The 25,446-nt window shown below is 37.6% G+C and overlaps 1 protein-coding gene across 1 annotated transcript in view; it reads right to left on the reverse strand.

Annotated features, from left to right (window-relative positions):
* Positions 1-4,098: 4,098 nt before the first annotated feature.
* LOC136775681 (uncharacterized) overlaps positions 4,099-25,446 on the reverse strand; it is a 91,622-nt gene continuing 70,274 nt past the window's right edge. The window contains exons 4-7 of the mRNA XM_066730663.1: positions 18,599-18,790; positions 10,410-10,599; positions 9,315-9,622; positions 4,099-9,224 (exon numbers count right to left, since the gene is read on the reverse strand). Of these exons, the coding sequence (XP_066586760.1) occupies positions 8,664-9,224; positions 9,315-9,622; positions 10,410-10,599; positions 18,599-18,790 (1,251 nt within the window). The 3' untranslated portion in view covers positions 4,099-8,663. The remainder of the gene's footprint in view (positions 9,225-9,314; positions 9,623-10,409; positions 10,600-18,598; positions 18,791-25,446) is intronic.

The following is a 25,446-nucleotide window of genomic DNA, read 5'->3' on the forward strand; positions in this document are numbered from 1 at the left end:
CAAGGTTTTGTTTATATTACACATTAAAATTCGTACAACATTCCTGAGAGTATCACGCTCTTTTGTTTCAAAACGCCGTTGAAAATATGTAAAGACGAAGAAAGCATAAAAGCTTCATTTCGTTTCGTCTGGCGCAAACAAACTAAGCAACTTCGTTAAATATTCTAGATATCGTTTTTAAATAACTAGACAACATGATATTTGTGAATTTGGAACAATTAACAAAAAAAAAACAGTTTAAATACGCAATATGTTTATTGGAATTTAATTCTGTGGTCCAGGAATAAAATACCAGAGAGTAGGAATAGTTTAGGATTTAAAGGAGATGATGGTAAAATGGAGGTGGGTGATAGCGAGATGTAACGGAGAATAAGCTAAGAGGTGGTTGAAGTTACTACCCTCCTTCTTCCCTGATCCAGCCACTATTGGCCACGTAGGTTGATCCTTGTAGCTTGTGGCCCGCGGCAGCTTCGCGCTCGTTGCGAGAGACCGACTAAAGCCTCTCTCTCTCTTTCTCTCTCTTTAACCTATCTCTCCCTCGTTCCTTCTCTTCTCGACTCTACTCTCTACTCTTCTCTAGACTCTTCGATGCGAATCTGTGTGTAAAAGAGGGAGAGAGAGAAATAGAGTAAGAGGGTGGAGGAAGAGAGAGAGAGAGAGAGAGAGGGAGAAAGAGCATGCCGGCGCGCCCTCACCGGCGCCATCCCCGCAATACGATGGTTGGTATTGATTTAAAAGTACATTCGTGTTTTCATAATGCTGTATCTGTACCGCGACGGCCCAGCCCCACCATCAGGGCGTCCCATTCTTTCTCGCTTTTTCCTTTTGCCGTCTCGCTCCCGCCAACTCTCGATCAGCCTCTCCTCTCCTTCAGTTTCGCGAGTCCCTATGCACGTGTCCCGCCATCCCCCTATCTTCCACCCCTTTTCTCTGCCGCGAGCATATACGCCAACGACCCCCCACCCCCTCGCCCTAACTCTCTCTCTCTCTCTCTCTCGTCCTCTCCTATTACCAACACCAACACCACGACCGACAACGAATAGCTATAGCTGTGCCACAGCATCCTACCCACCGTTTTGCCCATTACCCATGTCCGCTTAACCACACTGCTTCTGCAGACGACACAATTCGATCTTCGCTAATCATTTCGACCACCAATCATTTCAAATCTTTCTCTTTTTTTCTCCAATCCCCTCTTAAAATTCTTTTTCCAATAATCCTCCTTTTCTACGAGTCATTGGTAAATATTGCAAATTTTCGTTACGTTTCGTTTCTGCTCGACTGAAACAATTTACTACGGTCAATGTCTAAATTTTAGATAAGTGTGTACTGTTTCCTTTGGGGTTCTAAGTCTTATATTGATTTGAACAAGCGTGCAGAAAAAGATTGGAGAACTCTTTTACTTGTAAATCAAGTAGAATTTTAATTAGTACTGCTATGCGTGTATAACTATGATAAGATTAATTATGTTCGAGATAGTATAATCAATAGTAAACACAAAGATCCAGTTTGTACACGAATGTGATAATTTGTAGGAAGAAATGAAGAGAGAAAGAGTGTTATATATACGAGTAAGGGAAATCGCGTTGAATTCACTCAGGAGTCTCGTAAGAAGAAACCGCGCGAGGATTTGAAATTGCCAAGAAGGAAAGGAGTCGAGAGTGGAATGATAAAAGCAACGTGCGCTTCGAACACTTTTCAAGCTTTATAACGGTTCTCTTATTGGTACAGCCTGTAGAATAGCGCAGAGAGGGAGAGAGAGAGAGAAGCACCTGTTCGTTTTTTGCGATCTGCTTTAATAAACAGCAATTGGTGCGCGACGTAGCGGCAAGTGCTACAGGAGACCTGAAACCATCTACTTGCCTCTTTATGCCGGCGACAAATAATTGACGCAATCATGAGCAGTCGCATACCGCACCGCACGTCAAACATCGCCTTTTTTCGCAAAGAGTTTACTGTTTGCAGAATGTTACAAGTGATTATGGCGTAATTAGTTAATTACTTACTTTCGATATTATTAGCAAATATTCATTCACCGTTACCAGCACTCACGAGAAAATTACACGTCTCGTACGCTATATGCTCGCCAGATAATAATGTATTATTGAGAGTGTATGGTAAAAAATGAATTTGCAGCTTTATTATTTTAAAAAGTTAAGCTTTATATTTAGTCTCCTCGCGAAGAAAATTTGAAACCGCATATATTTGATAGTAGACGATTTTTCATAAAGTTTTCAAATTGAGAATATAAGATCATTTAGGTTTTACTTAAAATAACGATTTTAATGAACAAGCTAATTCGACTTGATTAAGCTCGGTGTAATTAAATACTTTTCAAATTTCTATATGATTAAATAAATATAGTGAAGTATTAACCATTTTGAACTTTTGTCTCAAAGTGAGTAATAATAAATACTAGCCTATAAATACATCTGGAAGATGCATGATTAGACAGTAAAGTTAATGTAATTTTATTTGTAGCTTTTTACCTTTTGAGCTTATCTCTTCAAAAGGGCTTTAGGGATTTAAAGTTACGTGAGTCGCCGGGTCAGATTATATATCGAAAAAACTTTAATTAATCGCAAAGTAATTTAAAAAAAATTATCGCACAATACTTATCTTACACAATTCTTCAGAATATTATAAAATTTCAGTAAAAATTCTAATAAATTCTCCACACATTACGCATAAGCGTTATAAGACCGATATTATATCTGCATTATGGTAAATATATACAACAGTTGAATGAGAGAAAATTCGATAATGGTATAAAATAATATTAATAATACTTGTAAGAGCCAATGCATATGTATAATTGACATTTCTCGCAGTAGAGGCTTGAGTTGAAGAGAATCATTGAGATTTCGATGTTTTAAGCGGTAGCTGAAACAAAAGCTGCTGACTAAAAAGTGGTGATACTGCTTTGGCTAAAGAGGCTCGACGAAATTCGTTCATGTCGATGGAGATTATAAAATAGCTTGGCTAAAAGGAGGAGATAAAGGGCGAGGGACGGAGAGGCGGTGGGTGGTGGTGGAGGAGGAAAAAAGGAAGCGGAGATTCGAAAGGCTTGGGGCTGCTGTGTCAAGCCGTGTCGGCTAGCGATCGCGAGGGAAGGGCGCGAGAAAGCCCGGCTCGCAGCTCCTCCCTTGCATGATCAAAGAGGGTTGCTCGTAGCTGGGCATTGGTGAACCCGGAATAGCGGAAAAATGGAGGGGATGTATGGGCGGTTTTTACTATTGATTACCGAATTAAAAACGCGCATGCATAATTCAGTGATATTTTCGGATTGCCGCTTGTAACAGTAGGCGGCGCCACTGCCGGCTCTTCGACAACTGTTCCGCGTGCACTCTTTTACTCCTTTTACCCCCTCGTATAACCAAACAAACATACACATACATACATTTCAATGTATTTGGACATTTCGTCAATTCGTACCAATAGATGGCGTGGTTTTATAATATCTTCACCCCCAACCACCTCCCACCTCACAGCCAATCCGTTATCAACGGCCAACGAAACTCTGGATTTATCCCTAACTGGGGTTGCAAAATTCGGGGGTAACTTTACCCGCGAGCTTCATTACCGACGTTCTTGGCGTCGCATCTACCCTCTGCTGCTAATATGGAGCTTTTATTTTTTCTCTATAACTTTCTTCCCATCGTTCCTCGATGATAAGAGAATATTTTTATCGTGGTTGCTTATCAGCTATAAATAAGGGTAGTTTCTTTCCTTTTCGTTTAGTCACCCTTTTCAGAAAGGTACGGTAGACTGGGAGTAAATGTTATATGGGTAAACCATGAGTGAACTTTGAAAATAGTACAGAAATTTGTCGTCAGGTATTGTAAACAGGACATAAGCCTTTGGAGTAACGTCCGGTAACATTTTATGCATTTACTCGCATTATTAACGCTTATCTACAAATACTAAAAGCATCTTTTACGTTTTACTCGTGTAACAAACAGCTAGCTCTGCATGGTTTCCCTTTTTATACCGATGAAATCTTTTAAATTGGTATTTTTAAACATATTTCCATTAAATAAAATGTAACAGGGACAATGGTACTAAGATAAGTGCAATGTTCAATGATTTATTTTGCAAAATAAATTGACATATACAACGCGGTACCTTAGCAATTTACGAAAATGAATAATCACACGTTCGTTTGGAAAATCTGACGCACATAATGAATTAGCACAATTGGCAAATGTTACTTTGGAATTTCGAGTCATACCAATGGGTCATGAATATATAGGATTGAAAGCAGGCCAAGAAGGATGGTAAAGGAGTTATACTTTGTAAAAATTTAATTTGGCAAGAAACTCAAGCGCGTGGCCTTTAAATTAATTGGCCGTCATCTTAAAGTCTCTTAATTTCTACGATTACAATGTAATTGATCATATGGAACGGTTGAGTGCCGGGACCTAGCCCGCGGTATTTCTTACATCTTACATTTATAGTTCAATATCATTATTCTTAACAAATCAGAAATTGTGTGAAATCTCCCTATGGTTATTAACGCCTACTTGCATCATCTTACTCTTATATAATTCTATTATTTTAAAAGTACGAATTTACTTCTATTGTGCCTATATGTAGATTACATTTTTCTGTATCTCTGGAGAATCTCCATTCTTGCATAAATTTCAAGCTATTATCATCCACCGATACATTTTTTTACCATTTTCGTCACCTCCATTCGTCTTTTATCGAAAGTACCAACGGTTAAACTGTTTCCCTTTTTTGGTTACAAATATTATTTCAACTCTTTTATTCACACTTTTGTACTTTCTAAACTGTAGAAACTTTATGCTGATTTATAAAAAGTCAATTTTACAGTAAAGTTTGATTTGCGCTTGCAATTGGTAGTTCAGTAGTGATGACGTCTTCGTAGAGACATTGGTAGGTAGTAATTAATTATCGTATAAGTCTATGTGAAACTTTTTAATGTGTCTTTACAGAATGTACTATAAGCTTCTAGATGAATAATTAAAAGATTTCAATGTACTCGAAATTGGTGCAGGAATAATAATTATCCTGTTAATTAATGATTAATGTGATCTACGATAGATTTCGTGGAAAATTGAGATCAAGCAAACAATGTTAGCATTGACGATGCTATAGTTGAAATCAAATTCTGATTGCAATTTATAATTTTACTGAATCATCCAAATCATAAAGCTTAATGCGCTAAAATCCATAGGTTATTAATTAGTCGTTGCAAATATTCCTAAAAATTCAAGCAACAATAACACAAATGAATAAGAGATTTGTTTAAACAAAAAAAAATAATGTATTGCAAATTTTGACAAATGTTGTATCATACTTATAATAGATAATTTACGTAACGCGACAGAAAAGGTTCATTACACATTCACTAATGAAGCATTAATTATGCTAGATGCTCATTTCGATGTAGATTGATTAAAGAATACATTGAAAAGTACGTTGCAGTAGGACACATGAGTATAATTATTGAATGAATGGATCAATTTATGGCTTTGACAAGACTGGTCTATGTAATCGATAGGTTTTATCTTCATTGCTGGTATTTTACTACAATTGAATATCGCTGAGGTGTCGATGAATAAGATGGTTATAATAAACGCTACCATTAAATTATCTTTGTTTTGTAGTATTTGTCTTCATGGTTTAAAAACACTTACTCACATGCATGCATACACACGTCACACACTTACATACATACGGAAGTATCTCAGTGGCTGATAAGACAGCGTTTCACTTATAAATATATACGTAGTGCACACGCATCTTATTACCCCGCAAACTATACTAAAACTTAACTCTTGTCCCAAATAAATTTCTTTTATTTTCTAATGTATCATTTTATTCTACTTAATTTTTTTTTTGTTTAAACAAACAACATTAATTTTCATCAAATTTAAATTAGCAACGTCAAATGGTTATTTTCCAATCCATTTAATTTTCATTAAATTAGATTACTTCTTCCTTCTCTCGTTACATATTCTTATTAGATGAAACGTTAAATACGTCAGGGCAGAAATTTATGTTGGAACTTCTGTAGACAATTTGACACATGACGCGTAACCACGTTACAATAACAATAATAATGCTTCTAATATTCAACAGAAGCGTATAAAATTTGTAATATTGATAACGCAGTATTTAGATACTTTAAACGTAGATATAATATAATGAGTATAATAATCGATTGCCGAACAACTAGTAAGTCGTTCGAGAAGCCTTAAGAAACTATTTTGGCACTATAATCCACATTGTTTTCGCCTTAATTTTCAATCGTGGTGATTTCACCTGGTTTACAACAATTAGATTAAAAAGCAACAAAGGACCCTTTCTTGCATGAGCAGAATTTTGAATTTACTTAATCTCAAATTCTGGTGAACATATTCTCGTTACGTCATAATTCCTTTCTGGGGTTGATATTTTAGAAGCAAAAGAACTCTTTCTCTATTTGAAGTTATAATAATTTTTACTCTGTCTTTTTACTATTAATAATATCTGGCAGACTATATCTATTTATTTATTTGCATTATTAATAATACTATTCGGATGGCGATGTCCTTACTATCTATTTCGTACTCTTAAGTCTTACCTTTGCAATATATAAAATTCTTATTAAACTTTGGTGCATTTGTAAAATTGCCATAAGACATGCAAAGTCACACTTACACACGCTCTGCAGCTCATTACGAAATTACTTGCTTGGTTTCCAGCAATAAAGTATCTTAGTATGCCTACGTTAACTTGTAAAGATTTCCACTTTATCCCTTAAGTTATAGCTTATATTTATTTAGATTAGTTCTTTTAAAAAAAATCGAGAAGAGGTAATTTTAAATATCAAAGCGAATGAGTAAAGTAAACGTTAAATACGAAGAGAGGCTAATCCAATAATCGTTTATCGCGTAAAAAACGTTGCGCATTATTATGTAAATACAATTTTTCATCGAAAGAAATAGCTTTTAATATAAAATGCATAATATCTGGCAATAAAATATAATAATGTTTACCTATACGCGTGTATATAGATTCTATAAAATTTCAAAAGCTTTTGGCTCGCTTTTAATATTGCAGCTGTCACTGCGCATGTAACTTGGTATTATTATTTTTTGCAAATCTGAAATGAATAAAAAGACAAAAGAATACACACTCGTAACGATTAATGGAATAACTAGTCGACAACGACGCAAATTTCCTAACTTTATTGTAATTTACGTATATGTACATACATAAGCAATACTTAATTTATACCAATAAGCTACAATTTTCACAGCTTTACTATATTGATATCCACAGCTCAATAATAGTTTAAATACTGCATGATTTGTCACATACTTGGAATTTATCGACAATGAAATGGAAGTACAGTTTACTTGACTCGTAGATTCGAGTAAACAGCAGATAAGCTGGAAATTGTGATAACAACAAATATCGAGATTACTAAAATCGATTAACGTATTATAATTGATTCACGCGGCAATGAAACACAGTTACTTTGCGAGATACAGGTGTTGGAAGGGAAGGGTTTATCAATACCGGGGTATAGGGGACAGAATAATAGGTACTATATTTCAGTGGTCGCGAGTCGTAGTTGGTTGTGTCGCGTACAGATTTGCTGAGCGCGGTTCTAATTGAATTTAAGTCTGTGACACGCACTCGAGAAACCACGCGTGAAAGCACGAGTTCGTTAGAGTCCGATTGTTCAGCGCGCGATTTCTTACTTGGATGGATTTAATGTCGACGTTGGCGTCGTGGGATGACACGTGGTATAGCAAGAAGGACAGTCATTAGGATATATTGTCAATTTCGGCTGTCTCCTAACCAACCCTACATTCCCAGGCACGACTCCTCTCGCATGCTTTTCCTCCAGATTTGACTAATTTCCCACGGCCCTCGCAAGAATCCAACGCCTTCCTCTTTCTTCCCCTTCCTTCCTTCCTTCCGTCCTTCCTCACATTTGCCTCTATCGCCCCACCAGAAATTTGCTCAGCTCACTCCGGAATTCCTCCGACCAACCGTCTCTGAAATTTTCTTCCCTAATTTTCACCCGATTGATGAGTCTCCGCTCTACGAACTCTGGACTCATTCGTCTGTAAGCACCCAGCGCATATTCCTCAATGATTTACATCCTTACGGAAACTCATCTGCTGGAATTGGCTAAAAACTGCTGACGGATACACAAAACTCTCATGAATTAGATCTCTAGTCAAACGATTATCTATACTTATTGAAAACTTGTTACAAGAGAGCATTCCCGTTCGCCTCGATCAAATCTTTCCTTCGTGTTATTTGACATTATAACAGCAATCGAATTAATTGTCCTCGTTGCTGTAAAAGTCAATGTTTGTGAAAAGTGTAATTCTGTCCAACATCTATCGAGCTTCGTAGAAATCTAGCGATCCGATAGATCCACTGGGGAGTTTCTCGTGCACATTTCTTGCCAAGTATAAGCTAAAGCATGCCAGAGCAATAAGTTGCATTAGTCGCTGGGTTGTAATCTTTCGAAAAGATTCCTGGGACTCGACGATCGACGACGAAAGGACTTGCGTTAATCGTGTCGTTTGGATTGGTCGCTCGAGTTACCTCGAGTCCTGGATGGCTCCACGAAGATCTCTTTGGATGTGCTCCACTTAGATTCGCCGATGATTAGAAGGGGGTTCGTCGCATTAACTTTCCTTCTCCTCGATAGGACTCACCTCGTTTTGCAGCAGCTCGAACTTGGGACTCAGTCCCGGAAGTATACTCTTGGTGCTAGTTTTGATTTGACTGTAAATGTCGAGTTTTTTTCGCTCGAGTTCGAGACTCTCCTCAATTAACCTGGGCGGAATACTGCTGGTACGCTTGTGGCTCGGAACGAAGACGCTGGCTTCCGGTTTTTGCTCGAGCTTCGACCGCTCCGACACTTGATGCTCCGGCGTGAGCAAAGTGCCGTTACCGAGTTTGCGCTGCTGCTCCTGAAACGTGTCCTCTTGAGCGTCGTCCTTCAAAAGGGCCCCGGTGATGACGGGTTTATGCGAGTCCACGTTCGACTTGCCAAAATCATTGCTAAGAGCTTTCTGCTCCATCAGCTCGAGTTTGTTCGGCGTCGTCCCGTTCACCTGGAGATTTGGATTGGAACGAACCGTATCCGTTGAATTACTCGCGTCTGTCGAGTCTTGATGGTCGATCGACGAACCTCCAGAACCCTGCGATACGTCCAAGTTACTCTCCTTGTCCAATCTCGCCAGCTGAGCAATATAAAAGCCGTATTACTCTTTAAGTATAATAAGATTTTCCTATTGTGTAGCGGCTAGGAGAAGCCTTGGAAATTTACTTACGCTATCGTTCATATCTTTCTCCATACTGGAAGTTTTCGAGTCGCAGAGGAGCGTTTTCTCCGTATCCGGTGACTTATCGAATTCCACCCATTTGGAGTCGCCGCTTCGAGAAGCCATTTCGATCTTCCATGACAACGTATCGGCGTCATAACTGCCACCGTACATTGGATAGCCCAAGTGGCCAGCGTCGTACTCTACTTGATTCCCGTATCGGTAGCTAGGATTCACCGAGTCCTGACTCGATATTGATAAATCAGATTGCGACAAGCCTGTATTCGTGCTACCGAACAACCTCGTATTTTCGAACTCTGCAAATCAAAATAACATCACATTTTAATTATTAGTTATTGGTTTTTGTTGAAAGTATCAGAAACTCGAAATGCTGAAATGCGACTCTTAGCAATATACATATAGGATGATGTAAATATTTTTCTACGGAGCTAAAGTGAAAGTAAACAATTTTTGGTGATAGGACAATTTTCGTGAACGTAATACGTAGAGAGCTGTACAAGCTGCAAAGTAGATTAAAGCTGGTTTGCAACTATCACGAATACAACGCTACCACTAATGTCCTGAGTTCTCGGATAAGGCGTCTACTGGAATGGAATTCAATTTCGTTTCTGAATATTCCGCAAGATACCGCGGCCCCCGGAAGTCACCTAGCCCAACAGTACTTTACTATAAACATAGTCAACTTGATTTCGCACAACAAGGATGAGAAATTTCCTGTTGCTATCCACGGCTACGTTTGGTTTGTAAATATGAACTTTCTTACTATATAGTTCACACGTGCTTGTCTATATATATATATATATATATTCCTGATAATTATAGACAATCAATATTTTATGTAAAAAAAGAGAAAACAATAATTATAAGGTCCTTTAACTCTCAACGTTACGAGAAATTGTTTGTTACACTCGATATGCAATCATTACCTTCTTTTAAAATATTATTTACTTTCAGGAAAGAGGATCGTGTTTATTGGAAAAATGTAGCAATTTTTCTAGCAGATCTTTATTAATGATTATTGTATTCACAGGCGAGTAAAATATTGTAGACAATTACCATTTTTTCTTTAATTTGCCCACTTACCACAAGATCGATCGTCCGGAATTTCTTCTCTATGAACCAAAGCTTGCTGGTCCGTTGTATTGCTGGTCATATCGTCAGAGGATCCTTTGTTGCCTTCAACTTCTTTCTTCTGATACCCTGGTTGTACCTCAACCACAAAAGAGCAATCATTATCCTGGTATTTGCGGCTCTTGTTTTCTTCCATCGTGACCTATCGCGTAACAGCAAAATAATTACTAATATGTTAATTGCCTTTTTACGATGAAATTATAACCCTATTGGAATTCGAGTTCTCAAGTTTATGAAATTTACTCATTAAATGCAAAACAATATAGTATTTACTTTTCCATCGCATAATATTTTTTTAGATAGTGCAATATACACCAAATAAGATTTTCTTATATTTATAAAAGCGTTAATAATGGTAAAAAAGATTGCAAAAAGGAAAATGGCGGAACATGTACGTTAAAATACAAGGCTTAAGTGAAATGAATGAACGCAGTCATAGAGTGTGTTTAAAAATAGTTGGGTAAAAGGAAAATATGACTTGCGTACGTGGTGAAAAGAACGTATATAAAAACAAAAAAAGGATGCGATGAAAGGAAAAGTTGATAATTCATTATTGCTGAAGATGAAGATTCAGTTATAAAAGGTTTAAATATGAAAGAGGTACCCAACAAATTTAGCATTATTATTATTGACGTATATGTAGGATAATTAAAGAAAAAGGTTAGTATGAATCCGGAAATGAATGGCTTTTGAAGACTAAATATATATATATATATATATGTGTGTGTGTGTGTGTGAATGCAATTAGGGGAGAACGGAAATCGAGTGAAATTGAGAGAAAGGTACTAATTATTGACGATGGAAGAATAGAGGAAAATGTAAGGGGTAAGGCTAAAGGGTTGGAGGATGCTGCTAAAGTGTTAGGGAGAAGGTGTAGATGAAGAGGTTTGAGAAGGAAGATAAGAGTTGACAGATGAGTAGCGATGATAGGGGTAAAGGGATGGGGAGAAAAGCATCGTTGATAAAAGAGCAACTGGTGCGAGCCTACGGACTAACGATGAACGCATCGTGGCAGAATTATCGTGCTAGATGGGTCAGTGGTTGTCATTTTCACTTCGTTTCTCATATCGAACGATCTCGAATGGCACGTGCCCGGCCTGCTCAACTTGGTATCTAAAGCATTGAACTCTCTTCCGCCATTTCATCTACGACAATAACTACTATTCCTCCCCTCTTTTCAGATTATATACGATAATCCGACACTGGTCGTATTTTTCATCTTTATCCTATTATAATGTAGCAGCATGTGCTTATTTTCGTTTCAAGTTTAATTCTATTGCTATATTACATATAGAGTGCATAGCTGGATGGAAAAAGTTCCCTTTGAAATTCGGTGGTTATGCAAAATACTAAACTAAATTTTAAGGTTTCATGGTTAAAGCGAATATTGCCAATTGCCAACTTTCCCCCTTTTAACGCAGTTCGTAAAGTCACCAAGACCGTGTTTTTCACTCGTTAGGAAAAGCAGCAGAAGTAGCGTTGGAAGACTTTAGCTATAGGTGTGATCGAAACAATTCTGAGCAAAGCTGGGATGAAGTCAAAATGATTTTATCGTCCACCGTGCTTTCCGAGCTTCCCGGAGATAAGAAACGATTTAGTGTAAATAGGCAGGTGCAGAATCCTTTTTTTAGCCCCTTTAGCCTCATCTTAATTCCAAGTTTCTATACCGTCTTATCAGACTCAGACGTTTCTTGTTGTGCTAAATTACTGCTTCAAAAATTTGTTTAATTTAAAGCATCTAGTAAGGATACTAATGATAAATGACTCTAGGTCAAATTAATGATTAAAGTGCAATTTATACGATCTAGCGTCTAGGCAATTTAGTTTAGCTTGACAGGTGGCGAAAGTTTAAATTTATTCACTTACTTCAACGAGAGTCTGGGGAAAAATAAAGAGGAGTTTTCGTATCGTCTTTATTTTTAAGCGAAATTCGTCCAAGTATGGGGGCTTTCGTGTTTAATCCGTTTCCACAGGATCTATACCCCGGATGTTAGAAGCTGCAAAGTTACCTCTGCAAGTGTATGTAGAGCAAGTTTCCGGGCCGATTGAATGCGAAAATAGAGAGTTTCTACTCGACTGTGTAAATAAAAGCTTCATTGGTAGATAGGCTGAAATAAGACGACGACGTCAGTCGATACCAGAAGAGGAGCTGTATACTATAGACGGAAATCGATACTCCCTATTTAATTAAATTATTGAAGGTGCTATTTTCTTATATATATCATTCCAATCTTCTTTTCCCTCTTCCCCAGCCGCCAATGCCTCCACATACAGCAGAGCATTTAAATCTTCATCCAATGTTATACAACGTTCTCTAATAATTTAACATCGTGGCGATTGAAATTCCGCAAAAAAATTGATTCGGACAAGAGATAATCAATGCTGAATGCGAACTATATTAAATTCTTTATCTCGCAATCATCTCCTTCTTGTCTCGTCCAAGTCCAGTGGGAGGATTTTTTTTACCCGTTGGTTTTTCCGCTCTTGTCAATCCGCCAATTTAAAACTGAAATAAGAAAAGTCCACGCCGATATTACGAGCTCGTCAAATGAATGCGCTATTGGCAAGAGACGAAGAGGGAATTAACTCAAGCACCACATTCATTTTGTAGCTTCCGTCATAACCGAGTGAAATTGGAATTAGAAAAAAACCAGCCAAAATGCGTCGACTTCCGCGTTGATATCGCAGGGAATGAGAGTGCGAATAAAATCTCCTCAGCCACCCTGGCGAACTGTAGTCATTCCACAGAAATCCCAGCCTTGTGAATCATTCAACCAATCTTCAGAGCTTATTTTCTACTTTCCTTCGCAGCGATCCTACCTTTTCGCACTTTTATAAGCCAACACTGACTTTTCTCTATAAAGCACTTTAAGCGAAGCTAACCTTTTTTGTAATTTTCTATAATATATCCAGTACACGCCTACCTGCGCGTGTGTGTAACATACTTTCATAAATATCTCGAATTACATCGAACTCCGCGATGTACTTGAAATGATGACCCAGATTGTGCTATAAAGGATAGCGCGAAGTATCGAATCGAGGGATTAAGCGGGCATTGTTGGAAAAATTTGTGTTTTCAGCTGTATTGAAATTGGTGTAATGATATGGAAAGTAGAATTTTTTAGAGTATGCACCCATGAGTGTTTTCCGGGGAGAATAATTGGGTCTGCGAGGGTAATGCAATGTGATAGTAGTAGAACGGCCACAAATAACGATGGGCAGTTTCAGCTGGGAGAAATGGGTAGATTTTTGCAGGGAGAAGGGAAGCAACGTGTGTGCAATTCATCAGGGTGGAGCTATCGCATCCATGTTGATTCGTTGTTAGAGCCTCTGGGAACATCATCAGTCGGCTTTCAATGTGTTAAAGGCACACGCGAACGGAAGTGTATCGAGGGGCAACTTTACGCCTTTGAGCTTTGCGTTACCCATCGTCCACGCGAGCCTTATGCTCTGTACACTAGCTCCGATCGATAATTCTCCCCATGTGACTTTCACCATCGTTTAATAAACTTACACGATAATCACAAGTTTTAATTAAATTTACAAAAGAATCTCAATTCATAGTTTATTGGCTCCTCCTTTCTGTACCTCGATTAAGAAAGAAACTTGATTAAACTTGGCGGAGTAACTCGTATAATCGAATTGCAGTAAATTTGCATTGTTGAGTGAATAATTTCATCAATGTACTCTAATAGATTGAGAGACCAATAATTGGATCAATAAGCTCAAACAAGATTATCTAATAATATGAAATAAGTAATTAATATAACGATTCCAGACGAAAGCCTTTAAATAGTGCAAAGTGGATCAGTGCTTCTTTACCCAATTTTCCAGACCTCGAATTATTGATGATGGCTTAATTGTCCGAATTAGTTCTCCTTGATACATTCCTGTCAGGTAGAGGATAATCATTGAAAGTGTAAAAACTTTTGTGAAAGTTCCTCGCTCGTAGAGGGCGTTCCACCGTGGAAGGTAGAAAAAGCCTCTCGACATCACCATTCATTCCACTTTGAAAATCCCAGCCAGGGGATTCTGCAACTGGCTGTGCGACCGTTTTCGAAAAGCCAACTCGCCGGAAACAGTCATAACTCACGAGGCTTGCTGCTTCCGTGAGCGTGAAACCCCCGACTCCGCAAATACTTATACGTATAGTAGAGGGTTATGCCCTTACCAATACTTTTCTCTCACTTCGCGTACTCTTCTTTCTTATTTACTACATACTTTAACATTCGGTTGGTACACCACGCATCATAAAATTGCATTGTAAATTCTCGGCATGAGATTCCACTGGTTTTCAAACGAATCTTTCGCATAAAGGAAAAGGAGCATGTATACAGGGTATGTATAAGGTGAAGGGTTCCGAGAGAGAGAGAGAGAGAGTGTACAATTTTCAGAAAATGCTTTCGGGTGCGAAGAGGGAAGTTGCGGGTGAAATCTTTTCATTGACGAGACAATTGGCTGGCATTAAAGAGAATCGATAATGCCACTCACGCAGAATGATTATTGATATTAGTATTGGATTTTACGAAGCACTCGTAGAATTGGGGACTCGTAGTAGAGCGTGGAAGAGAGGAACTGGGTCAGTCTGGTAACTGGAAAGTAGTTGGGGATCTCGTAGTATAAGGTGGATCGGTTGGAATGCCGGCTCATTCGCCGCAGTAGCCAATAACTGTCTGAAAGCCAATAACCGTGTAGACGCAGCAGCTTATATGCAGCTCGACTGAGCTCGGATGTAATTGCGCCCGCCGCGCTCTCGCTCGATAATTCTGCGGCAGTGGCTCCGGGTTTGCGAAGGCTAATTTGCGGAACAAAGCCAGTAACGCCAAGGTGTAACGACAGCCGTTTCTAATACGAGAGACGCCGCCGCGGTGCAACACCGTTTCCTCCCATCCCCATCCCTAGCCCCAGCCTCAGCCCCAGCCCCAGCCCCATCCACCAGGAACTGTCGCATCGCACCCCGACCAACACCACACTGCGATGATTATTACTTTTACACGACGTTCTCGCGTCAATGAAAAACCCTCTGCTGTACGATTCTTCGTTAAACTTCGTTATAAGCCAAACAGTAAACTAAATTGCCAATGTCTCTCTGCGAGTAATCTTTATATAATATATATATATATATATATATATACGTAGAATCTCTTAAGAGTGTTAAAAAAATCGTAAGGCAGAATCGCGTAAGAAACAGACTATAACGATTTTTTAAGAGATACTCAACGCGGATTATCTCTCATATTAATTTCCTGAAATATGCTTGAAAAGATTAAGAATTTTATAAACGTGTCAATGTGTTTTATGAGTTTAACGTCTTGTTCGAATGCTTTGACCTAACTATAGTGCCCCCAATAGTGTATGGCGTTACATAAGAGTTTTTTTTGTCTTGGTTTTACTGTATTATAATCCTTATTACTGCTTATAAATGTACTTTTATCATGTAAGATTATTGGTCGTATAATATATGGTATACGTATATTGATATTTGATATATAAATGTGTATTGTGGTGAGAGGAGAAGGAAAAAATAGTTGAAGATAATGAGGATTACCGAATCGGGGTGGAATCTTCGAGATTTTCGTGAGAATAGATATTTCTCTGATGTAAAAAATAAACCTGTACAAAGCAAAGAGTGGAGTAGTGTTTTCTGGCACAGAGCCAACTATTACACCAGGAAACCCCCCACTTCTTCTGGCTTTGGCATGCTAAGCATATTGCACGCTTTTTGCATTCCTCCAAAGCTACCTCGACTTAGGACATTTGAACCTTTCGAGTCGAAGGTCGATGCTCAGCACAAAGTCCCGCTATGTGTAATTCGACAAGCTGCTTGCTCTGCTTGATATTTGCCCTTTATTTACATACTGTCTCCATCTCTTTCTTTTTACGCACAGTTCTTGCATGCCAAAGCACCGATGATGGCCCTCTGCAAATAATAAAAGAGAAAATTGTATAATAAGGCGAATAAAAAATGTGAAAAATATCTAAAGCACGTAAAGCCATTTATCAGCGAAGATTTTCCTTCCCGCTCGTGATGGTATCTATGGTCTCTTCAACTGGCTGGGAAATTTTGTTAAATTGGGAAAGAGAAAATCCACGCCTTTTCGTTGTTCGTTTATGGGTGATCTATCTGAGAGATTTGAGGGGAGGGGTGATGAGTTTTCCTGAATAAGTCTATGTCGTAAGTAGGGCTTTAGATAAAAGGGAAAGGGAGGATAGTGGCGCAAGGATACAATGAAATTGGTTGGTAACCTCCGACCTTACAGGACTGGCCAAGCCTCGATAATTACGAACCTGTCCTCCTTGTCAAAGACGGAGCAAAGCTACAGTATATAGCTCGAAGACTAGAACACTGCATCAGAAATCTTTGTGTCACCTGCCCCATACATATATATATACGTGGAACGAACTCTCTGTCGCGGATCGATTTACCCCACTACTTTCGAAAACAATTATTCGGTAGTTCCTGTGTCACTTCTTGTATAAATCTATCACACTCTCCACGCTTGACAAATAATTCTCGACATTCCCGTTCCCATGATAAGTCGAAAAGCGAATTTTCTCTACATACAATTGTGTCACTCATCCGGTTAAATTTCTCTTTAACAAAGCTTTTGTTAGGCATAAAATCATATAATAATATTTTAATGGCGCTTACAATTATTATAATTGATTGAAACGAATGACAAAGTTTGAAAAGCCAGTGGGTAAATGTTTCTGGCAAAAGTTTTGATAGCCTTTGTAGAAAGGTCATCAGCGCCACGAATATAATTCCGTGGCATGCTTGCTAAGCACATTAGAACATTCTGCGGATAGAAATTGCTCAGGAGCCAAGAATCGTATTCGACTTGCAATAAAGTGGTTCAATTATTTTAACGAAATGCAAATTTTAAATGGATTTTATTAACACGCTTCCTTCACGAACGACTGTTGTTTGTAAAATTTGAGTGTCGATGCGAACTTAAGAGATGTAGCGACATATGACTATACTGTTCTGTGTACTAATTATACAAACTGAATTCCCTTGATGAGTTTACGTTATGGTTGAGGAAGACATTGAAAGAATTTGTGGGTGGAAATAGGTTTTAATCGAAAATCATGTCCGTACTAAAGTCGGATGGTTAACCGTTAAGTCGTGGTTCCGGAGAATTAGACCAAGTGTTGGCGGAAACTCAGAACTCCGGGGATTCCGAGTGGAATGCAGGAAATTAGACGTGAAATTTGAAAGGGTCCGATCCCTCGAGAAATAACTAACATCGTCTGCCTTGGCAAATTACTTACTGATTTTTACATATTCGAGTCAGCGATGAGTTTATATATTATTACAATAAACTCACCAATATTTTTTCACCTAAGATAACAATAAAAACTAAATGAAAACACGACGTGTTTACAAAAATATTTAATTATCTCTTTCATTCATCTATATGGAAATGATACATTCTTATGCTTATATTAATTCAAATTTTTCAGCAATTTAGATCGTCCCCTTTCTATACGTTTCGAAAACCACATGACAATAATCTTCACTTCCTATCCATTATCCTATCTCACCACACCTGTTGTTCCGTTATTGTAGTTAGTCAAGCGGTTATTTCCTTCTGAAAGCGAGACTTACGAAGCTAAGCTCCAGAGATTTTCAGAAACACATATCCGTATTTTATCATATGCTTCCTCCTATATATAGATGCTGCATAAATTTAGCAACAGGAAATCTTTAGAAATCCCAGTATTATAATAACTCAATTGATATCCAATATTTTGTTAAAAGCTGAGGCTTTGGACGAAGGAATGTATAAAGAGAAATTGAAATGTAAAAATAAGAATTCTTCAGAGTTCAGTTTTATATCAAAAGCTTTATCGGATCTCGCTTATCGTTTTAAGTGAGTTAATTGAGTTTGCTTGTAAATCTCACAAGGTGTAATTTTATGAATTATGAGTAATACAAGCGCATTAAGGACGAATTGGGTATGGACGATTTTCGAAAGGAATAAAAAGGAACTTGGCAGAGCAATAATGAATTGGAAGAGGAGAAAAGCAGAAATTAACGTCGGACAAATAAGAGCAAGTAAAGTAGAAGCGTTTAACTGAGAGGAAGGTTTTCTTTTCCGTATTTATTCCCATTTTAGAGAGCTCGTTATACTCACAGCCCGCTCTTCTGTTTCCACGATGAGATGATTATTCTTGAGCGTTAAAGTGATAATGTTGCCATTGGCATTTTTGCTCGTGTGGTTTCCTTGGGACGTATATTCTGTTGGCACTGATGAAGTCACCACTTTTACTTCCTCGAGAACTTCTGTCTCGCAAATATATCTAGGTCCATCGATCCCATTCACCAACTGAAACCGCAAAAATGCAAAAAATTACAATTATTTCGGAAAAATTGTAGTCTTTCCCATTATTCTCTATATAAATATGTATAGTGCACCGCACTATAAAGTGCATCAGAACATACAAAAGTAAGAACTCCACTTATTTCCATAACTATATATAATAGATAACAATTTTTTCATAAGACCTTTTTCAAGCTCCTTTTTATTTACGGTCTGAGAGGTCTCTAGCAAAACATTTATATTTGTTATAGTTTCGGAGATAAGTGAGTTCTTATGTCCAGCGTCCAGTATGCCTTCAGTAGTGCACTCTGTATATTTCAATGTTATCCTACTGATCTTGCTACTCTAAAATATGGCTAGAACGTGATATAATTCAAGCGTGAAAATAACACGATACAATAATTGATGATATATCGAAGGTGGGTGCTCTTTAATCCAAATTTGTCTGCGTAACAACAGTTAGCAGGGACACTGAAATGCATACATATAGGTACTCAGTGAATGGCGAACCGACGTACAATGCATTACTGCGTTACTGCATGGGAATACTTGAGTACCCACGTACGTAACACGTAAACAGTTAATTATTGCTACGTGAGTTAACAACACCACACACTCTATATAACGAGTAGCTTTTAGCGATTTTTACGAACCTACCCCTATTGATCTGTAAGAACAACAAGAGTAGCGGAACAATGGATATGCTTACTCGCTATGAGCAACAATATATGCGTACCACTAATATAAATTAATTGTTTTACTTTATCCAATAATGCATCTCTAATAACAATATTTATTATTAAAAACATAATGAACGAAGAATGCTGGTGTTTGGCTGCAAAATTAATTGCATTTAAATATATAAGAAATTGAACGAACGTGGTAGTAACGTGTAATTTAATTTCCTTTACTCATCAGTATAACTATAGCTAATAATTTTAATTAAATGTTTATCTTAGTAAATAGATAGTTTGATTATCGTCAATGTGACATGGGAATAGATGATATTGATCAAATATATGTTTATCATACCAAGCTGCTTCCAATAAACTAACGAGGAATACATTACAGCATTGTGGTAATTGATTGCAATTAATTATTATATTAATGCTATATCTATCCTTCAAAGCTCGTTAATATATTAATATCAGCAGCAATAATACACATGTAATAAGCAAAAAGCTCTCTTCCACTTTCCCGTAATAATTCAGCAGATTGTGGTAAATAATATGTACTACTGCTAAATTAGTGCTAAATTTATTGATCTATCGCAATTATAAATAAATCTCATAAGAAACACTGAACATAGAAAAGATTTTATCCTGGATTAGTAAGAATAACCTTTTTATTGCAATATATCAATTCTCGCCTTTGATGCACTACCCTTCAGTTCCTGAGAAATACTTCCTTCGTTTTCGCTGTAAGAGAAAATTTTGTCAGGTCGTATGTTTCAACGTGCCATATGACCTTAAGGTCAACGACTTCTAGCAACAACTTCAAGTCTAAATAATTTTCTCTGCAAACAAAGAAATTTGTAATCCTCTTTTTTCTCGTCGAGTCGTGAACACTCCAGATGCCACTGGATCGCGCGACATCCTGTTTTCCAGCGCATCCCCTTCACTTCGATCGAGCATGTTTATCCTTCGCAGGTTTTTTCACTTATTCTTGTATAAGAACGCTTTTGACAAGGCCCTTCACTCAGCCTTCCCAATGACCCCGACTTATTACGTAAACTGTACATAAAATACTTTGCATAAAGCTAATTATTGCAATAAATTCGTTCTTCGTTTCTCAATTTCAACTCTGGCGCTCGAATAACGAGGAAAAGAGATAATATACTACATATAAATAATATAATGGTATAATACAATCTGACAAGATAAGATAAAGTTATTCCTACCTTTATTTGCACTATCTGCGATTTTTTTTTATTATAAATGGATATAATTTATACCAGCAATTGTAGTGTCGGAGTAAGGAAAGACTTTTTTTGCGTCAATGAGATTCTCTACGAAGTAATAACCTCGAATACGTTGAACTAGAGTGAGATAAATTCTTATTATGCGCATCTGCTCTGGACACAAAGGCAATTCTACGTTGATCCAGACAAATTCTAGAAAAGGGTCAGCACGAAATAGCAGCGACAAGAGTTATTAATTTCCTCCAACGGATTTTCTTATTTTCAGAGATATAAGAGTTGAACAGGTAGAACATATTTATCTAATATAGGCACAGATATTCTTAATATTCGAGATGATTTTGATTTATCTAAAGTAGCAAACTATCCTTAATGCTCGGGGGTACCACACAGTGCATTGATTAGTATTATACATGCTTGTGATAGAATTTAATAATGATGAATTGTATGGTGGTGGAGAATCAGACGATTTCAGGTACAATTGTCCCGGTTTATAAGATTATAGAGGAAGCGACGAAGGAACTCTTCTGTCTGTTTATTTCACCGGAAGCGGACGTCCACAAAGGAATTCCTTTGGACCGTTTGCCAATCTGGCAAGATTCTGACTTCTGACTGCGCATTCGCAAAAGGCTTGGCAAAGTAAGGGGACCGTCTACGTAGCTCCTGCGGTCTACCTACTTTGCTTCCCAGGTGCTGCTAAGATGGCTGATTTAACTTGCTCCATCGCTAATGCTTTTCAACCCTTGGACCTCGCCGCATAAATCAAACTCGCCACCGTAGAAGAACGCCTTCGTACGAACAACCACCACTTATCATCCCTAATTGCTTAATGCATATGTTTTAAGTTCTACTTCCGACAACTACGGTCAAAAAGTACTACATTTTAAATATCCCAAGTTATAGCTGTGGATTTTTAAAGAATTATCTAAATCAAACATTCTACTTTAAGATGGTAAAGAATTTAGGTAAACTAAAAGTTGAAAAGGCTAATGGAATATTGCCTCTACATAGATTTCAGAATGTAAAAATAGAACGCTGACTATGGGACACTGCTTTCAATTTCATGAGGTTGTGGAATAGGTGGAATGAGAATCTTGAATCGAAAGAATTGCCAATTTAAATGGAATGCTTCCTTGGTAAAGAACATTTGTAACTAATGTTGTCCCATTACCCCGAGTACCGTACAATGCGTGTTGAGCCCTTCTTCAGAATTTTCTTGCTTTCTCCATCAGCCCCCCCCCCCTCTCTCCCATTCCACTATACCCCTAACTCTTCTATTCTCCAATCGCATATACAGGATGTTCCCATGAAACTCCTCTCTCGCTGGTAATATTCTATTCCTCCCTTGGCGCGGTGCTATCAATTTTCGGTGCGAACGTTACTTGATTTTAAATGAGGAACCAGCGACAGTGACTAATTTATTCCAAGATCTACGCTAGCAAAACCGAATAAACCGATCCCTCTGAAAACGAAGAGACAAAGTTTATTTGAAAATCGCTATCGGAATTTATTGGTTCTAATAATGTTATCTAGTATTATTATTATTATATTTTTAATATGTTTGTGCATTTATAAGTTTATCAACTACCCGATTGCAAACAAGAATCTCAATTTAATACAAAAGATAAGTTTTAGAAAAAAATTTATTTCTTTGTTTAATTGCTACTCCACTTTCGTCCAGTGTAAGCCAATGTAGCTCTCGTCGAGCTGATACGGAGGAGAGAATGTAACTTTGCATGGACAAGAAAATTGATTTTCGTGATTTGCAATTCCAAGGGTGAAAATAGAGAAACGGAGTATTATATTTTGATTGGGGAGGAAGGTTGGTATCAGTGTTTTTTTATCTTCAGGCAAAAACAGAAAAAGTTTCCACAAACACGCTTTCAAAAACACTCCATACGGAAAGAGGCGGAGTAGCTGGGAGTAGTCTTTAACTGAAGAGTTGAATCTTCCACTCGACGAGGTTGTAGGCGACAGCAGAGTTTGGCCCTTGGACAAAACATTCCCTCATGAATAAAAGCCCCCAGGAGCCACGCGTCGTCTTTAACTGGCTAGGGAACGAAAGGCGGATTCTGCAAATCTCAAAACTTCTTTTGCGCGTAATCCGGAAATTCTTAGAAAACTAATAAAATATCGTACATCTTTCGGTTCAAAAATATCTCTATTTTATTCGCAATTTTATATCGTTTTCAGAAAAAATATTGCAAATCGCAAAATAGATTGTATTATAGGAAAGTATTATTTATTGTTTGAAGAACTTATCAAGACATAACTATATAGTATAGATGCTTTGAAGTGTTATTAAGTATAGATAGGAGTTAAAGGGATAATTTGTTGCGATACAAGCAGACAGAAAGCATTAACAATACGGTAGTAAGATAATTAGTTTTCGCAGAAACTTCCTGGCATCGCCATGCCAAGGAGAGTCCTAATCGCTCAACTGTCTGGCAATGACGTAATCTAAGATGGATGTCTGAGCACACGAGGTCATTGACTTCACACCTGTTTAGGCACAAAGTAGTTGTACTTTGTGACCTAGCTCCAAAGCATTCTTACACCACTTTATACATATATAGATATATATGTATAGTTCCGGCTAATATATGCCCAGAGGTTATAATAAATCAGCGTATTAACGCACATTCAATCCATAAGAATTTATTTCGCACGATTATATCCTCGCAACAGAGAATTTCTTGCACAAGCTTCTCTCGCGTATATAATTCAGTTTATTACATATTTTCTTGCAAAGCGAAGAAGAAGTTTATAAGAAATTTAGAGCTGAAATTCACGGGCGAATAATGAACGGCGAATAAAAAGGGATAAAGGCAGGAAGAGAGCGAAAGAAAAAAGTAGAAATTTCGGGCAGTTTAATATTTAAAAGGCGGTAGGTTTGCGAAATTATTCGCTCGCCAGTCAGAGAGGGTGCTTAGAGGTAGCTATTCTCGAATCATTTGATTCCGTAATAATAGTTGTCGAGCGAATCGTAAAATCAAGCATCCTCATTCATTAAGATGCCACGTAAATAATTGCCGGTTTCGTAATTGTATCTTAGTCTCTGCTAACCACGATCAACCGCAATCCTGCCACGTAAGAACGACGCGTAACGATCCTTCATTACTTACAACTGCTATCCCTTAATTGCATTCTTCACTCGAGCTTTCCTTCCATCTACCACCTACCACCTTCCATCACCAGCGACTGCTCGTTTCTAGACTAAAACCTACCGATATCCTATACTTTATCGAAAAAACTTTAACCGCATTATAATTAAAGTTTCACTTTAACGCCGAGCTTCCTCAAATTATGTTTTCGCTATACTAACTAACTATACTTTAACCTAGACTTTCGTTTAAGTAATCTTATATATTTACCAGTTTTGGTAAAATTTTTAATGGAGCTTGCTGTGGGAAATATTTTGTATGATAATAAATTATAATTCAGGTATATAGACAGTTCTAAGCATAATAAGATTGAAATTATTCAGTGGTATTTAGTGATGCTGTTAAATGCTGCTAATGATTTAGGTCGGTTAAGCTGATAATTTTCCACCATAGGATAGATCAGTAAGCGGTAATATCGGAACGAGTACCCCTTCTCGTTAGCGATGTATTAAAGGGGACTTGCCACGATTTGCTATACGTAATGCCGCTGTTTCGCTTCTCTCTACAATTAATTTAACGTAAAACCTTGAATCACCTTTGTTCTGGAAGACAAAAGAGGGTAAGCTTGGTTTTGGATCATGATAATCAAGTAATGCAAAAAAATGAATGATATTAACTGACCAAAATCAACCCTTGGAAACGTTAAATCAGATTTAAAATAGAGCGAATAGGTTGAAATTTTAAAGTCTTAAATCTTGCTTAACAATTGAAATATGATTAATGCGTGTTTGGCAATAATCGTACGATTTTCATTTCTTATGAGAAACAAAACTAGGATGTATAGCATTAGTCACGTCTGGTGGAATCATGTTTGGTCTAGACGTTAGAAAAAGTGATAGTCGAGGACAAATTGTAGACCTAGACCGAGGCTAGACGAGTGTTGATTGCTCCGAAGGTTACGGTGCCCAGACGGAGTGAATGTAGTCACGCGAACCTTGAAATATATTAGAAGCAACAGTAAGTACAGCTTATTGCGAAACTACAGTCTCGTAAAAAGTAGTATTGTAAAGTTACACTCTTTCACGCGTGTTATATAACTTGGAAAATTAGTGTTTCTTATGTTGTACGTGAGAAATGTTATTGTAAAAGTTTGATAATGTTATTTGTCCATTTATGAAATAAGAAGATCATATCCGGAGACGTCGTTACTCGCGCACGGACCCTCGAAGCATTTGTAGCATTATACAAGAGGCAAGAGGCTCCAATTGTAGAACTAGATGCCATTTCATGTTGTAGACGTCCACGTTGCAGTTTCCTCTGATGAGTCCGGAAACACGATCAGTGACGAGATTACATGGCTGCCCGAGCATTGTTCATTTGGAACACAATAATCCTGAGGACAGTATAGTGGCTGTCCTTTCATCACCGAAGGACTACCGACCACACAGTTCTTAGACATTTACCTTTAAATTAATTACGATTATTATACGTAATTGTAGAAATCAAAATTTCATACCTTATTGAATAATTCTAGAAGCACCGAAGAGAATCAAACTCCTCGCTGCTCGTTACTTGTATTTTTCTCGTTTTAAAAAGTTTTAATAAGCTTTAGTCGTCTTCTTATCACAGGTAAAAACGAG

Source organism: Prorops nasuta, unplaced genomic scaffold, assembly GCF_024137725.1.
Source record: "Prorops nasuta isolate Cenicafe-Biocafe unplaced genomic scaffold, Cenicafe_Pnas_1.2 PNAS00008, whole genome shotgun sequence".
In the NCBI taxonomy this organism is placed as follows: Eukaryota; Metazoa; Arthropoda; class Insecta; order Hymenoptera; family Bethylidae; genus Prorops; species Prorops nasuta.